This window comes from Pezoporus flaviventris, unplaced genomic scaffold (genome assembly GCF_033815535.1).
Source record: "Pezoporus flaviventris isolate CSIRO_AGI_PZ_B2104156 unplaced genomic scaffold, CSIRO_AGI_Pfla_v1 ptg000007l, whole genome shotgun sequence".
Lineage (NCBI taxonomy): Eukaryota > Metazoa > Chordata > Aves > Psittaciformes > Psittacidae > Pezoporus > Pezoporus flaviventris.
In genome coordinates this window covers 79,717,141-79,734,949 of record NW_026892555.1, presented here as the reverse complement: position 1 = coordinate 79,734,949, position 17,809 = coordinate 79,717,141, and the positions used below count along the sequence as shown (strand labels likewise).

Below are 17,809 nucleotides of genomic sequence, written 5' to 3'. Positions count from 1 at the left end.
AATGTTGAACTCTCAAAAGGACCAAGGGTGCACACAAGCAGTAGACCAGAGAAAGCTGTGCAAACCCAATATGATAGGACGTGGAAATCTAGAAAAATATGTTTCAAATACATATTTTGGCTTGCTTGGGTCAGGTGTCCTGTCCCTGCTTTCTCATGGCTTCTTGTGCAACTCCTCACTGGCAGAGCATGACTGAAAAGTCCTTGATCATAGAATAGTTAGGGTTGGAAAGGAACTTAAGATCATCTAGTTCCAACACCCCTGCCATGGGCAGGGACACCTCACACTAAACCCTGTCACCCAAGGCTTTGTCCAACCTGGCCTTGAACACCACCAGGAAGGAGCATTCACAACTTCCCTGGGCAATCCATTCCAGTGCCTCACCACCCTTACAGTAAAGGACTTCCTCCTTATATCCAATCTAGACTTCCCCTGTTTAAGTTTGAAACCATTACCCCTTGTCCTATCACTACAGTCCCTAATGAAGAGCCCATCCCCAGCATCCCTATAGCCCCCCTTCAGATACTGGAAGGCTGCTATGAGGTCTCCACACAGCCTTCTCTTCTCCAGGCTGAACAGCCCCAACTTTCTCAGCCTATCAGACAAACAAAAAAAGAAGTGATTCAATTATTACTAGCTGCTCAGGGATGCTGGAAACTGTCCCAAAGAGCTTCAGTTCAATATCATCAGGAAGAATGATTGTTAAGTCTTCAACAGGAGGCAGGTCATCAATAGGCAACTCATCTTTTATTTTAATACAGTAAGATCTGTTATCCTTCAAATTTGAATTATCATCTTCATCAGACACTGATGAAAGTGAAAACGAAGAAGATGTAGTTGATGAACTACCTGAATCTGTATCACTGTCCGAGTCTGATGAGGGGACAGCTGCAGGAGGCCTGCTGGGGATTGCAGGCGGTGGCGAATAGCACGCTCCTTCCGCTGGAGGCGGCAGAGCCTGGTCTTCCCTACCGCCGTCCCGGGGGCTTGGGGGACTCAGCGCATCCCCTGCGCTGGCTGGCAGAGGCTCGGCAGTGCCGGGCCCAAACGCCAGGCTCTCCAACTGCGACACCACCTCCAGCAGCACCTACATACCCCCTCACACGGCACTCAAGCCCACCCCTGGGCCCATGCTACTTCCGGCTTGAAGCATTGCTTAGCAACAACTAATACATCAGTGTGTTATCAGCATTTTTCTCAGTCTAAAGCTGAAACACAGCACTGTATCAGCTATTGGGAAGACAATTAACTCTATCCCAACCAAAACCAGGACACCCATGTTAGTAAAGTCTACAGAACTTCAGTCATTGTATTCTCACTGGAAAGCACTAGGCTCTGTCAAAATACTGGTTAATAATAAGGTATATATTTGCTCTCCTTCTTGATTTCTTTCTCTACTACAGCTCATCTGACTGCTTTCTGTTGTATATTTTTTCAAAAAATTACACTGCATATAGAAGTTAGCTTGGCCTGAGCTATGCTTCTCCAATGCAGAAATCGGGCCATTTCATTAGCAGCCATGAGACTGAGGCAGGTATCATTAAGTTTCTGCTGACAGCTAACAAACTTCCAACTGAGAGAGCATAGGTTTGTGAGTTGTGCATTTTCCTCATAACTCAGCTGGAAGAGCACAAACTGTGTAGTAGAATATCCATTTGCAGTAAACATTGTAATGACCACATTCTTGCTGAGAGGATGCAGAGAAAAATGAGTTGTCACAGTTCAAGTAAATAGATTAACTCTACTAGTAGACACTGAAAGCATTATTTTCTTTTAAATATACTAGAGGTCAAGCTTTTGAGGACCAAGAGTCATTAAATCAAATGAAAATTACACATCTCATATGAACTGACCTTTAAATCATTACACTAGTTACAAAAAAGTCTAAGAAGCAGTGTTAATTTAGAATACATCATTTAAGCCTTTAGCTAAGTATCAATTCAACAGACAATTAATATGACTCAAAGGGCTGTCTTCAGCATCTGTATCATGTAATTGGAGGATAAGAACAGAATCTTTACTTATTCCTTTCCTCCTGCATGCAACAAGGGAACATAACTACAAGCTTAAATGTTGTATGAAGTAATCATTTGTCTTCGTAAAACTATTTGTAAGTGCTTCACTGTAGTCTTGAGCTTGTCTATTTGTGCCTTATAGCACAGTAGGATATTTTACAGTTTCCCTAGTTACTTCTTTTTTTTTTTTTTTTCAAAATGATAATGCAAATCATAAAATTAATTAAAGAAAAATCTGAGACTTCTATAATATATAGAAGTTACAGCTGAAAGAGGACTATTCAAGCTCTGAGGCATTTTTTTAAACTACACCAGAAGTGAAAAGGTAGGAGAGCCTATTCAAGAGTTCTTGTGGGATATAAGAGATTTTACATTTAAGCTGCTATGGTCCAGATCTCTGAAAATCTTTAAAAAGAAGTCACGTGTTCTTTTGATTTAAAAAGACAAACAAACACCACAATAAACCAGCAAACTGGGCATGTAAATATCTGTGTGTGTCTTTAGTGAGTGAATGTAAGTGTTGCAGGGAATTGCATATATATATATATATAATTATTAGTAAGAAAACATCTTTATAGTTTGAGTTGGCAAAACATACAGGTTAAACATTTTATTCAAATAGTCATTTTAAGGTTTAGACTCACACATTTTTTTAAATCCACATGAGTTTCTGTATCTTTCAAACAAAGTTCTCAGTTTTTATTTTCACTTTGTCCAGAAGCGTTAAAAAATCAATACTTATCCTGGAAACTTTTGCTATTTAATTGATTTCTAGATGTCCTGGTCTCAGCAGTAGCAGTCATTTTTCTCCTTCTTGGTTCCTGGTGCATTGCAGTGTTTTGACTTCTGGCCTGGGAACAGAGCTGATAACAATGATGTTTTGGTCTGGCCAAGGACTTTGTGAGCCTCATGCACTGCCAGGGAGGAGGGGAAGCCGGGAGGAAGCAGAGACAGGACACCTGACCCAAACTGACCAAAGAGGTATTCCATACCACAGCACGTCATGCCCAGCATGTAACTGAGAGTTACCCAGAAGGGCTGGTAGACTGCAGGGTTGGAGGAGGTATCAGTCGGTGCTTGGTCGGGCTGAAGGGGGGGGGGGGGGGGCGAGTTATTGGTCGGCTGGTGGTGAGGTGTTGTATTCTCTTCCCTTGTTATCCCTTTATCATTATTATCATTGGTGGTAGCAGTAGTGATTTGTGTTATACCTTAGTTACTAAACTGTTCTTATCTCAACCTATGGGAGTTGCATTCTTTTGATTCTCCTCTCTGTCCCTCCGGGAGTAGGGGGAGGGAAAGAAAAGGGGTGGAAGTGAGTGAACGAGTTGCCTGACTGGGTTTAAACCATGACACTAGATTATATGTATCTTAAAATAATTCTTGTCTTTGAACAGATAAAGGAAGCATACTGTACATGGTGTATTATTGTATGCTGAATTGACATATGATATTTCTTTCTTATCCATAAATTAAAGCAGTACTAGCAATGTAAAAATGGCACCAGTACGTATCATGCAGTCTGGTTATGGCATCTGCATGATCTAATTAGACTGTGTAATTGCCATCAGCATACTCCTCATTCATCAAAATACATTTGAATATCTTAGCCCATTAAAATGAAATTTTATTTTCTTTTTATCATTGAAGAACAATTCCAATGTAATTGACAGTCTATTAAACAAGAGCTGGAAAGTATATCATATTCCATTATGATTATTACTAGTAAGAAGAAAAAAAAATAAAACATCACTGACAATTCTTTGACATTTTATAACTTAGACAACAGTTATGAATTTAAGTAAAGCAACTAAATACAATGACAATAAAAATTACTAGCAAAGAATAATCTATAACGATGATAAAAATTTAAAATGTAAAAATTTAAAAAAAGATACTGCCCAAGCTGTTATTCTACTTAAGGGAATATTCCTCATGAAAAGTACATAAGGATTGTGGTACTGGATCTAATAGGTAAGTACTTTGTCTATATGATTTCTTTGCATATTTGATTGAAATGCTCTTTTATCCTGTTACATTCTGACATCTTTGACGTCTAACTTGAGAAGGGCCAAATGCTACTGTGACATTTAATTTTAAAATTGTGAACAGGTGATGGTCAGATGATTCAATGAATTTTAATAGAGTAAACTATAATTCAGAATTATTTTAACATTCACAAAAAAAAAAGCCTTTTGTTTTTTTTTATTGCTTGCCTTTAAATTCTTCACAACCCTAAAACACGTTGATTCAAGAAATGCAGTTAGCCCTTTTCTTCTTTTGTGAGTGTGGGAGGATCACAATACTGGTGATTTTAGAAGAGCATATGATCCATAATAAAATGTGCAGGATAGAACAATTTTGCTTATTACATTGTGTGAGAGATTTCTTATTAACTCTGTAAGCTCACAAATTCCATTTTCCAGCTCCTCAAGTACAAATACACTTACATTTGTTTCTCTCCTACTGTGCAATCTGACACTCATGCTGTGTCCCAGCACCACTAATACCTTCTTCCCTCCAGACGTTTATCCTAGGCTGCTCCACTTCCATGTGTATATTTCTATTGCTTCTTTCTTTTCTGACACACTTCTCATTCACTTCTCTTAAATTCCAATTTCCTCTCTAAATTGTTTTTACTCTCTTCTTCCTCTTACTAAAACCTGGTATTTTCCTTCCCCACCTAGCCTTATATTTGCTCTTTACTTCCACTCGCAAGCTCCCACAATTACTTTTTTTTTCCTCAAATGTCTTCCTTTCATTTCTTCACTGTGGTTTTCTACAATGACTCAAGCCTCTGCTTCTTTACCTATGCATCCCTTGTGCCTTTTTTTCTTTTTTTTTTCCCCTTAAAGAGGACTTTTTTCTCTTGTTCCACAGACCTTAAATAATTCTAATGAAAAGCCTAAGCTGGAAAAGTAGTGAGCTGTCTGGTCACTGGATCCTGTCAGAAGAGAAAATGCACCTCTTTACAAATGAGTGGCAAAACCCCCCAGTCAAACGAAAAACCAAACACTTAAAGCACTTAGGTACTGAAGAACTTAGCATCTTTCTGTTCCTTTTTCCAGTTCCCTTAGTGGCTAGCAAAATTTACCCCCTCAGAAGAGGAAAAATCTCCAACTTTTTTTTCCCTATAATGGTATCCCTTGTCTAATGTAGTTTTTTTTTCTCATCAAATCAATAATTTCCCCTATTTACTTTTTAAGAGGAAAAAAAATTATCAAAAATTACACTAAGAAAACAGACTGACAAATGCTAAGTAGCAAATACTACTTCAATAATTCTACTATTAAGAATCCAACAGACAAATAAAACCTCAGAACTCTTCTTGTGCCGTAAAGGAGACAAAACAAAGAAATCATAATTTTCTCATTCAGATGCTATGAAAATGAATCAGCTGTTAAAAGCAAGTTTTCAGGATCCACAGTTGTTCATTCAGAGATTTAGGCATCTAATCCTTTGTACTATTTTGTGTTTTCTATTTTCCATCATTGAATTTGCATCACCTGTTTTCTCAGGAGACCATGGAATTATAAAAACAGCAAACTAATTACAAATACTCAATCACAAGTGAGAGAACTTTTTACCTGACAGCTACATTAAGGGCAAATGAAACAAAATATTAATATAATATTTTTGGTTTTCATATACAAGTGTCTAAACCACAAACAACAAGAGAAAAATCAGGATGATTATATTCATTTGGACGTTCATGTGTACACCCAGATTGTATATTCTATATCTAAATGTCCTTTGAAAGACCTAGACCAAAAAGTGGTCTTTCAGGTGCCTGAATAGGAGGAAGTACTCTGCCTTATCAAGCAGCACTCATCCTTGAAAATTTATTTTAGTGTGTCTTAAATTTACTACCAATGCATTACTGCTTATCAGTGTTCAGAAGCACATTTCAGAGTGTGCTGGAGAATAAAAAAAATCTATCCAGAGATGGAGCAATAAGAAGGTGAACAATGCTTTTCAGTTTATTCTAGATATAGCTCTCCTCATATTGTTTCCATAACATTTTAATAATAGTTGAAAACAAGTTCCTGAACAACAACAGTTGTTACTGCTTTATAGTACCATACATCTGCATAGGATTTATGCAGCATGAAAATGTCAAGAATCTCATAATCAGCTTATCAGATGTTATAATGTTATTCATAGGTGCAGGTCTGCTGACATTCAGCAGGTTAGTCGTGTGAGAAAGGTATGTGGGATTTAGTGCCAAGTTAAGACATATAGTTGCTGAGGCTCAGTGTGCAGGTGGATCAGCTGAGGCTGAGAGATTGCTAACCATTAGAAGTTTTATGCTTTAATTTACACTTCCAGGTTGTTAAACATTTTACCTTAATTTTATAAAGTTGGGTGTGATTTTGACAGGCTAAAAGTTTGGCAGAGACGCAGATAATGCCTTATATTTCTGCCTAGCAAACTGATGTTTCACTGTAGCTCTTGTCTCTCTACTTGCTACATTAAAAAAATATTTTCAGAGTCCTTCTCACCTGACACAAATAGAAAGTTCTCACAGGTAAGAAAGACCTGAAATCATTGGTTTCTAAGAAAATTCTCTCCCTTTTGTAAGAAAAGCGGAGTTTCTATTCATAGCGGTTGTGAGAAAGACTCTATAAAGGCATGAAATGAGGAGCTGCTATTGTTGCAGCTGCTGTCAAGACTTAAAAGCACTGTAAACACGACGTATTTTTAGTGTTTATATGAACTGTGATTTGGCTTGCACCTATGAAATGAAGGTCTATAATGAGCATCACAGAACCTAATGATTTCTCAGTTACTCTGGACTCGCCCTCCCCTGTGAGTTCATGGGGTGGGTGCACTACCTCCTCATGCTCAGGCTAGGAGAACCAGGACCAGGCATTCTTTCCACCTGGGGTACCACCCCTGTCTCCAAACAACAGCCAGCTATAATATCAAGTTGAATTGGCTGTGTATCTAAATAGGTTTCTATGGGAACTGAAAAACCAAAGAAAACAACATTTGTCAGAAGGAGATGAGGTAATGAGACAACTGCTGTGACCACTCGGAGATTTTGTCCAGGGACAGAGAATCCAAGAAGGATCAGGGAGGGGAGAAATGCTTAGGAGACATCCATGTTCAAATAATCATTGCCAAGAAGTCATAAAATATGCAAGGTCATGAAAAGAAATTACTGAAACTGTGGAAAACAGAGGCTGAACAGAAAAGCTATTTACTTAAAGAAGATATTAATTATAAGTTAGAATGCACAGACTGTGAACAGCTCAGGTTAGGGGAGATGATAACTGTGAGGGTAAGAGGGTAAGCAGAATTAAAATAGGATAAATATGACCAATTCAGAAGGACTGTGTAGTGAACTAATGGTAATATGCACCATTGTACTACAATATGGAGCATGAAGTCCTTAGGAGACATCAACTGCAAGGAAGAACAAGATTATGACGTTGGCATTTACTACTTTTATTAAGACCATCTTGTTGGCAGTTGTACACAGGATTGTTGAAGAAAGAACATTTAAAACCAGTAAAAGCTACCTATGAATATTTCAAAGGAGCGAAAAAGCAGTCACTGACATATTTTATTTTATTTTTTTCTATCATGGAAAAAATAAACATCTTTTTTTGTCATTATTATTTCATAGATCTGGAGAAATTAACTCCTAAATCTCAGCATTTAAAAAAAAAAAATCTGTATTTTTATAATTTGAAAATCTCCTGGAATAATTGCCTTTGCTGTTCTCAGTCTAAGTTTTTATTAGGAGACAGAAATAAGCAGAATAATTTTTCTACACTGAAACCTATTGGCTCAGTGAAATTGGGCTTTATAACAAAACAAGGAACTAAACCAGACTTTGAGCCAGTGATATCTGTTAACGGTAAAGGAAGCCATCAACACAAGTCACCACAAAATTTTAGAGGAAAGAATTACATAACATTGCACTTGCAAAGGGAGTACTCCAAATTCAAAAGGTCATTACGCAATAAAGCCAGTCATGTTAAGCAACTTCTTTAGAAAAATCTGTAAAACTTATTTACCTACAAGAAAGCTGGAGAAGGAGTGTTGACACGGGCATGTAGTGATAGAATAACGACTTTAAGCTGACAGGGAAGATTTAGACATTAGGAAAACATTTTTCACTATGAGGGTGGTGAGACAGGTTGCCCAGGAAGTTGTGGCTGCTCCATCCCTGGAAGTGTTCAAGGCCAGATTGGTCTAGTTGAATGTGTCCATGCCTATGGCAGAGGGGTTGGAACTAGATGATCTTTAAGGTCCCTTCCAACCCAAACTATTCTATGATTATGTAAATATTTAGCACTGTAGACTGATCTATAGCAACTGTATAAAGTGCATTATGATTTCTTCTTGAATATATTTATTTTTTTAAAAAGGCTCCCTCACTGATATACATGTATATACATTTTTCCCTTTAACATCAGCAACTGTTTGCAGACATAAATCATGCTGCATATTTTTTAATTCATAAGGATGATACACTACACCACCAAATATTTAAACCAGAAAAGAACTTTCCTTTTCTTCTCCTCTCCCAAACTTTAAAGTAGGTTAGAGAAATAAAAACTTCCCACTATTCCTTTATTAAATAAAGCTCACAGTTATTTGATACTGGTGCTATTTTCCTCACATGATAGAACTACTTGTTGTTGTCTTCATTTTTACTACGTTATTGCTTTAACAGGCCACAATTCTTAAACAACAGAAGAGGGTATTTGTATAGAGAGGGGAAGGTGTAGAATTCTGTCTGTGGTGGCGGTGAAGAGTGGTAATGAATCTGATACAGCTTTTACATGAAGGGAAGTGTTATCGAAAGAACATTATATGACCAGTAGCCGTTAAAAGACAAGGCTATTCTTCCAGTTGATGATGGTGGGTTTTATCCATTGCTCTAGGGTTAATTACACTTTGATGAAATATTAAAAAAATAAATTCCAAAGGACATAGCCAGCAACTCAAAATCTATTTCTTCTGTTGATATGTCAGTAACCTTTCAGGCCTTGCATTATTTTTACAGAAACAGAGAACAAATATGGCATCACTTTTAAAGGAAATGCCGATTGATATATCTATCAAACTATCCTCTATTATTGCATATTTTAATAAATACAGTCAAAAAAGAACTATGAGGTAGTTGTTGTTTTGCATTCTAATCCCATCAAACTTGTGATTAAATTGAAGAAGAAATCAGAGAAATATTGAAGGTTTCTGTGAGCTTTTTGTTTTTATATTCCAAGATGTCTCTTAAAATAGCAGCTCTAAGTCTGAAACCAGTGACATTTCTAGCATGACAAAAAAAAAAACAAACCACAAAACTGTGCAACTGTGCTAGTGAAATAAAAACGAGCTATGAATATTAAAACTTGGGTCTAACCATTTCTTTGTATTGAAATATAGTTCAGTTTAGCAAAAGAACTTCTACAGCAGGATTAAAAACATAAACTGAAGAGAATCAGATGGATCACAAGTTTAGTAATGGGATCTGGAGCCTTTCACTTTGAGTTCCTGGGTTCAAATTGAGCTGAATTTAGAACTAGCTAAAAGTTTATGGTAAGTAAAGGCTTTCTGTGACTTGTGTGTGAAATAGTATAACAATATCATATTACTTTCTGCTCAATGAGTAGCCATAATTAAAACACAAAATACCCCCACAAAACTCAAAACTGAAATATTGCAGACTTCTGATTTTTCTTAACAAAGAAAGATCAAAGACTTAGCCAATATAAAGAAAATACATTCTTCTTGATGTCCTGGGTTGAGCTGTAATTGTTATTTTTCTCTTTCCCGATAGTTGGTGCAGTGCTGCGTTTCAGCTTTAGACTGAGAAAAATGCTGATAACACACCAAAGTTTTAGTTGTTGCTAGGTAATACTTACCCTGATCAAGGACTTTTTCAGTCTCTCATACTCTACCAGGGAGGAGGGGCACAAGAAGCCATGAGGAAGCAGAGACAGGACACCTGACCCAAACTAGCCAAAGGGGTATTCCATACCACAGCACATTATGCCCAGGTTATAAACTGGGGGGAGTTACCCAGAAGGCCCAGATCGCTGCCCAGGTGGGGCTGGTTATCAGGTGGTGGGTGGTGAGCAATTTTATTGTGCATCACTTGTGTTTATTGGTGGGTTGGTTTTTTTTCCCTTCCCTTTTTAGTTTTATGTTCTCTCTCCCTGTTATTTCTCTTATCATTATTATTAGTAGTGGCAGTAGAAGCAGTTTTGTATTATACTTATTTGACTGTTCTTATCTCAACCCCATGGATTTACATTCTTTCGATTCTCCTCCCCATCCTGCTAGGAGTGGGGGGGAGGGCAGAGTGTAAGCAAGCAGTTGCGTGATTCTGAGTTACTGTCTGGGCTTAAACTATGAATCTTGAGCACTCCATGGTGTGGATATACTGTAAATTTGTTTTTGTTTTTCAGAGATCAGCTTTTGAAAAAGAAGTTATAAAGAGGTTATATTTTTAGAGACAATGTTGCATCAATATTTAGTCCCAAGTTTTCACCACCTGTTCACCAGCTTCTGTATTGACATTAAATTCAATACATTAGTCATCATTGGATTTGAGATTATAGCTGTTGTTGAAATGATGTAATCAAGATAATTACAATTTAAATACTTCAGATGACTGCAGGGGGTTTAAAAAAGCCCCCAAACTCTGTTCAGCTTGATTTTCATGATGGTTGAAAGTCAACACCGCTGATCAAAACAATTTGGTCAATACAGACAGATTGTGATTCCTGTTACTGAAAAGTAAGATGATTTTTAATATGGAAGGAGAGAATTAAAATCAATGTATTACAGTATGTTAAAAATTCACTGGAACCTAACTTTGGAATTGCCTGTTTTCATCCACTGATTACAGTAAGACCCAAGAACAGCCTCCTTTCTGTTTTAGGCACTTAAAGCAAATGCCTGAAGACAGAGGCCCTATGTATAATTTTAGATTCCCAATTTCAAGAACAAGCAGTCAGAAGCATTGTGCTCAAAAATAACTGTATTTTTTTATTCAAGTTAGGTGCTGAATAGATCACTTTTTCAAAGTCCTTTTAACAGTTAACATTAAATCTGCTAGAGAGAGAGGAAATACACTCAATGCAGAATTAAGTTTGCATCTTTTCTCAAATTCTGGTTAACTTGAGGCTTTATATGCGAAGACCTTACAAATTCAGAAAAAAAGTACACTTTAAATTATCAATGCAATTTTCACTCAATCTGTCAGTTGTGAATCTTTTTTCTTTAATAAGTTGTCTACAGTATCTTGCAGTCTGCATTGTTCCTCTTTGATGTTACATCAAGAGAGGAAGATTAAAGTCTAGGTTGATTTTATCACCGATGACATTTCTGAGACTTTGGTCCATCAATCCTTTGTGATGTGAAGATGTCAGAACAAAGTCATCACAAATTATGTAATGTCACTCCACCTAAGCCACAGTGCCAAATAAGGTGATGAAGCATACTGTTGCAGAGTCCATATGCTTCCAAATGGTACATTTATAACTACATGCTTTTGATTTATAATTCTCCTGAGATGATGAAATTCAGAACAGGTACTTTTCTACCATATTTCAAAACATTAGTGAAAGTAGTTTTGTAGTAGTAGCAGCACAACAGTAGTTTTCTACAGATGCAGTTTAGCAGAATGCCAAAATACACCATTGGAAGAAGGCTCTGGGGCACCAACCAACTTGGGATAGATCAGAGAAAACAAAATCAAGAATAAAGGTGAAGATATTCATTTGCATGGACATCAAGAAGAGAAAGACTATTAAAGTGGGAGACTATAAAAATAACAGTGAAGTTCCACTGGCATTTTGGTAGCCTAGGTTTGACTTCAGATAGATTTCTATGAAGCGATCATACACAGAGCCTGGTTCTACAGGCTATCATCCAGGAAGAGTATTGGGTCCTTTTCCAATAAAGTTCAGAAATAAACAACAGGAGGAGTATGAAAAAAGAGAGAGCCTGACGGAGAAAATGTTATGAGCCATTATTCATTACCTTTTTTCATGAAACAAGCTACCGATCAGAGCTGCCAATAAAGAAAAAAACCTTCTGGGGACAGGGAGAACTTCTAATTCAAAGTGAGCAATCAAATTATCAGAGTCTCTCCACTGGAAAACTTCAGTGGATGACTAACTGCAGCCTTCTGCTCATTACTTCTCTCAAAAGATGAATTGAGGTCCTTTGTATTCTCCAGTAAGTGAAGTTTCCGTTTTGCTTTTTCTATTTTTAAAAAGTAGCTACAGATGAAGAGAAAATGTGCTGCAGTAATAGAGCCACATCAAGAAATATCCTCCTCAGCTGCTGTTCAGAAACATTTGAAATGTCTTCTAATAGAATGCTGCTTGTCCCATAACATTTGTGACTGTGCTTCAGATGCAAATTCCTTCATTACATTGAATTGCATTAAATTTTATAAGTACTCTGCTGCACATATCCCCTAAAAACAATTTGCAGAGAAAATAAAGTGATGTGGTACAATGATATGCATCCAGTAGATAATACCTGAAAATAGTTTTATAAACATATTTCATTTTAGTTGCTACTTAATGATTTAGTTTTAGTGGGTAGCTTATGGATTCAGTCATTCCAGTGCAATGAACTAGAATCATCTTCAGAGCTGAAAACTTTATTAGTTTGATTATTCTGCCAAATATGATGAGTACATGTAGATTTATAAAACAAGGAAAAAATTACAGTCCATTAACTATGCCCTTTTTCAGCCTTTAAAGGCACTAACCAGAAGGACATCTCAGCACTGTTAACAGCAGTTCTTCTCCCAGGAAGCACCATATTAATATTTTTGGTAGCAGATAATAATATGCTGATACTTTCTAACAATGTCAAAGTACTAACTTTGGGATGAGACAATAAAATTTAGGCTGAAATCACTCATGCTCATTAAAGATTCCTTTGCAACCTACTAAAAAAAATCAGAGATGTTAGAATGGGATGGCAAAATCCCAATACCCCTAATTACATCCTATTTGTCTAAACTCTCTAGAACTACAAACAGTTAAACTGGACTTCACAGACTATTTGTAAATACTGTGCATTTCTGCTCAACCTGTGATGCCACCAGCTAAACTGCCCCTCACATACAACTCTACGTAAGGCTGCTGATGAGAAATATATTCATCAAATTCTAGCCAACATTTTGCTCTTAGACAATCCTCTACAGCTACATTACATTTATTTCAAACCTAATGCCCAATTCAAGTAGCTAACCTTTCCATATACACAAAAAAAGATGGATAATCATTGCATACCTTGACTGCTTGGCAGAGATCATGTTAATCCAGTAACAGGTAAAACAATATGGGCTCCAAAACACAGCAGTTTGAATAGAAATAATGTAATGGCAGACTCTTTTCCTATGTCTGCCTAAATCTTGTCTTTAATTTATTTATGCCTATGGAGGAACTGGCTGATCAGACTCCTTTTCCTGTTGCAAAAAGGCTCTTAAGAGACCTAGGTAACAGGATCAGTAGTTGTCCTCAAAGGCATAATTTTGATTTGTTAAAAAATAAATTACAAAAAATAATAAGTCATATCACCAGCATATTACTATTGCTAACAAAACAACAGAAAACCCCATTCATTTATCTTCTATTTGTGAAGGTTTTGGGGAGCTAGAATTTTTTTGCAATAACACTGTTTTTTCTACAAAACTTTGAGTACCCATCTGTGTGATATCGAGCAAATTTATAATCTCTTTCAGAGCTGCAACACAACAGGCCCTTCTCAATTTCATGCTCGCTATCTCCCAGAATGTTTTTTTCCTCACCCCCTTCCTGTGCCGTATTCTTGTTTCTCCTCCAGTGGCCAAGCCCTGAAAACACTGAGAAACAGGCAATGGAACTGAAATGGAGCCAGAAACCGCAAATCATAATAATATCACACTTTAACTGTTCAACATTAATTTCCATATTGACTTCCTTATTATTAAGCAACTGACTTTTTTTAGTGAAGTGCAGTAACTCCAATGAACCTGCTCATGTAATTTTTGCACATGCAGTTTTCTGAAACTAATTTTTCTATGTGTAGGCAATACAAAACCATTTAGATCATTTCTTGAAAAACAAAAGCATATGATTTTAATGAATATGTTTCATATACTGACTCAGTCTTTACAATAGAATAAGTAGCTTTTTTGCACTTTTTCTTTTTTTTTACTGATTTTGTTACCATGCGACATAACCCTTAAAATAACTGAGTAAAATTCTGCTTGCTGAGTGTCACAGAACCAGTAAGTTGAGGGTAAACAAAGTTTATTGTTCCAACTCAATTAAAGCTCCACCATCAATTACAGATTTGAGGTGTCACATGGATTCATCACTGCACTGCTGGTGCTTAAACTTTATGGGCAATGATTCAAGATAAGCAGTTACTCATTAAAAGGGAGGGCTCTCAACCTCAAGGAGTTCCCTTGGACGGTGTCCTGACACAAGGGGAGAGTCCCTGACTGCAGACCCACTGCTCTGAGTAGAACGAACTCCAAATGGCTCTGAGTCTCCTTTTATACTCCGGTCGAATCTGAGCTGTGATAAGACATGGTCATGTAGCCACCCATGGGCTGAGGACCCAACTTCCTCACCCCTGCACCCCCCAGCCACCACCATGTGAGTGGAACAGGAGCTCTTTGTGGGCTTTTGTCTGTGTCTGGAAGCGCCTGTGGGCTTTTGTCAGGGCAGTTTAGCTGCCACGCTGGGGAACAATCACGCTGCCTCAAAGTGGGTAGCAGTTTCTCAAATATCATTAGAAAAGCTGCAACAGGCAGCATATGTAGGTAATGTCTCTAGCAGCCTTTTTTTTTGGGGGGGGGGGGGGGGGAAGGTTATGATGAACAGGTGGAGCTAAGAAGTTAATACAAGGGATCTCCTGGACTAGGGTTTATACATTTACGATAGGCACAACAGGTAACACAATGATAACAGCAGGTAATGACTTTTGTGAGGCACTAAAGTACTGTCATCATGAATGAAGGCAAAAGCATTGCTTCTTGGTGGCACAGAAGTAAAGAATTACAAAGAGGAAGCTGTTAAAACCTGCAGATTACTTCATGCCCTCAGATATTCACGAATACTGCCCTATGTACAGGATAGTGATGAAATGGTAATTTTTAAATATTTTTAGATTTTTTTTAAATATATCCTTTTACAAATCAGAGTTTAGTAAACCAGTGTATCCCAAAAGTAGCTAAATAATACTTTAAACTAAAAAAAAACCCTGTACACAATCCCAGTGCACAAGCGTAACAGGGCTCTCTTGTTGCATATTTGAGCATTTCTTGGCAAACACTAAAAACCCTCTTGCTTACGCTCAGGGTCAGGAAATAGTTCTGACAGGAAAGAGAGATCAAAGATGTGCTTGCTTTAAGAAGGAGGCTGCATGTTTCACACCAGTAAACAAGAAACATAACTCCTCTCTTTCTCCATTTTCTTAGGTTAATGCTTGTTTGTATAAGCCAAACTACTTAAACTTATCTTGTTCTACAGGACAGCATGTAAAAACAGTCATGAAGAGATAACTCTCAGTAAACAAAATTACAGATATTGTATTTTCCTGGGTTCAGCAGTAGCAGCCATTTTTTCTCCTTCTTAGTAGCTGGTGCAGTGCTGTGTTTTTGACTTTTGGCCTGGGAACAGCGCTGATAACACTGATGTTTTTAGTTTACCATTGTGTTATTTTTTTTTCCCATTTGGGCATTACCATCACACCTAGAAATCCTATCCGAGAATAAATTTTGCTGCAGAAACTGAGAAACCATGAGCATTTAGTATTGGCTTTACAACTTGTTAATTTTTGTGACATCTTTAGAGAGGGCAAACACGGTACTCTTAGCCACAAATCTGCCACTTTCCACACCATTATTGGCACCCTCCCTTTGGTAATTTATGGAAACCTGGTTCAGAGCAAAAACTAAAAAAAGAGAGAACATTTTACTAAAAACTAACATAGAGAAAAGGCAGTTTCACATGCGGAGGCAACACACAAACTGACTACTGAAGGAATATAGTAATATTGTGGAAGTATTCTATTCACTGAAAACCATTAAGTATTTTGTCTGAACATTTTACTGTTTCTTCATTTCCCTGCCATCTAAAGGGCGGTCTGCAATTCTTGAATACAATCTTACTGCACAAAAGCCTATTTATACTTCAAAGTATAATCTTCAGAATCCTAGCAGTTATTCTTCAGGATACTGTTGACAACATCATTACCTTTCTCTGCCATCACAAAATCCAGAGTTTAGCAATTGCAGGAACTGTGGGTCTCGTTATTGAATGGAAAGTTATACTGGACATAAAGGTACAAAAGAGTTAGCATAGGATATTACTGCATGAAATGGTGGCAAGTACAGCAATCAGTATCCATTCTAACAACATTTCAGTCACAACGCATTTCTGCAGCTGAAGAGATTCTAGAAAATATGTTCCCTGTTTGTCTTGTTTGAAAAGCTGATATGAATATTATATCTAATTGAAAGCATTGAAAATTCTATGATTGATTTTTCATTACTGTGTGTGGCATGAATATTGCCAAATATTGATTTTGAAATGCCGGCAATATATTAATTAAATTATCAGTGTCATTTCACATTCAGAAATAATGTATAAAGAGTGGGTTAACAAGCAATGTCACAGAAGTTTCACCAAAAGATAAATCTGAATTTCAGACTTTATTTTATTCTCCTTTGGAAAAAAAAAATCTGTATCCTGAGCTTTTCCTTACATATTGCTTTTTCTTCACACAGAAACAAGCACATATTTATTCAAACTTAGTTATTCACAAGAAATGGGGCAAGTGAAGGACTAAATACATAATAATTTTATTTTCTTAAAAACAATACAAACATTGCTTAAGAAATTAAGTACCTCTCTCTGCTCCCCACCCCAGTCCCCCACTTATATGCAAATACGTATTTAGACTAGAAAAAACGTAAAAGTTAGAATTTTGTGTGTGAAAGATATGGTAATTTATAAGCAAGAACTAAAGTCTCCAAAACAGTTGTTTCATCCCATCGTCCTTTGGGATGCAACTGCAACAAATTCCTTCATTTGAAGATTGTGATATATGGCTTAAATATCTTTCAAAAGTTAATAAACAGCTAAACAGTTTGAGAAAGTAATAGAAATCTAGGATTTCCTCTGACTTTTCCTATTACTATAAGTTATATACTCATTTTAAAATAAAACTAGACATTCCTGATCTGTTTTGTACAATAACATTTTATAAGATCTTGCCTACAAGATCTTTTAAGATCTTTGCCTACAAGAGATTTAATTCCTACCTTATCTATTGACTAAATATGGAGATTGGGGTCCAAAAAAGTAAGGGTAACTGGTAGGATCTGAATACCAGTTTCTTACTGCGAAGTCTTTTTATATACACACAGACACACATCCTGGTTAGTGAAAGAAGGTAGTAGAATCAAGCCAGTGGTTAAACTGGACAATTTATCCTAAACGACTTATTTATTTACAGAATCACAGAATCACAGAATCCTAAGGGTTGGAAGGAACCTCAAAAGATCATCTAGTCCAACCCTCCTGCAAGAGCAGGGTAACCTAGAGTACATCACACAGGAACTTGTCCAGGCGGGCCTTGAATATCTCCAATGTAGGAGACTCCACAAGATGATGGAGAGTGGCCCAGCAATGACCTCCGCCAGCTCCCCCAGCACCCGCGGGTGTATTCCATCCGGACCCATTGATGTATAGATGTCCAGATTACTTAACTGATCCCTAACCCAATCCTCATCTACCAAAGCACACTCCTCCTTTATC

At 37.0% G+C, this 17,809-nt stretch overlaps 1 protein-coding gene across 1 annotated transcript; it reads right to left on the bottom strand.

The window, feature by feature from the left end:
* Nucleotides 1-598: 598 nt before the first annotated feature.
* Nucleotides 599-4,498, bottom strand: LOC133266683 (H/ACA ribonucleoprotein complex non-core subunit NAF1-like). Its single transcript, XM_061448152.1, has 2 exons — nt 4,463-4,498; nt 599-1,087 (listed from the first exon to the last, which is right to left on the bottom strand). The coding sequence occupies exons 1-2, from the start codon at nt 4,496-4,498 to the stop codon at nt 599-601; spliced, it is 525 nt and encodes a 174-aa protein (XP_061304136.1).
* Between the last annotated feature and the right edge of the window lie 13,311 nt (nt 4,499-17,809).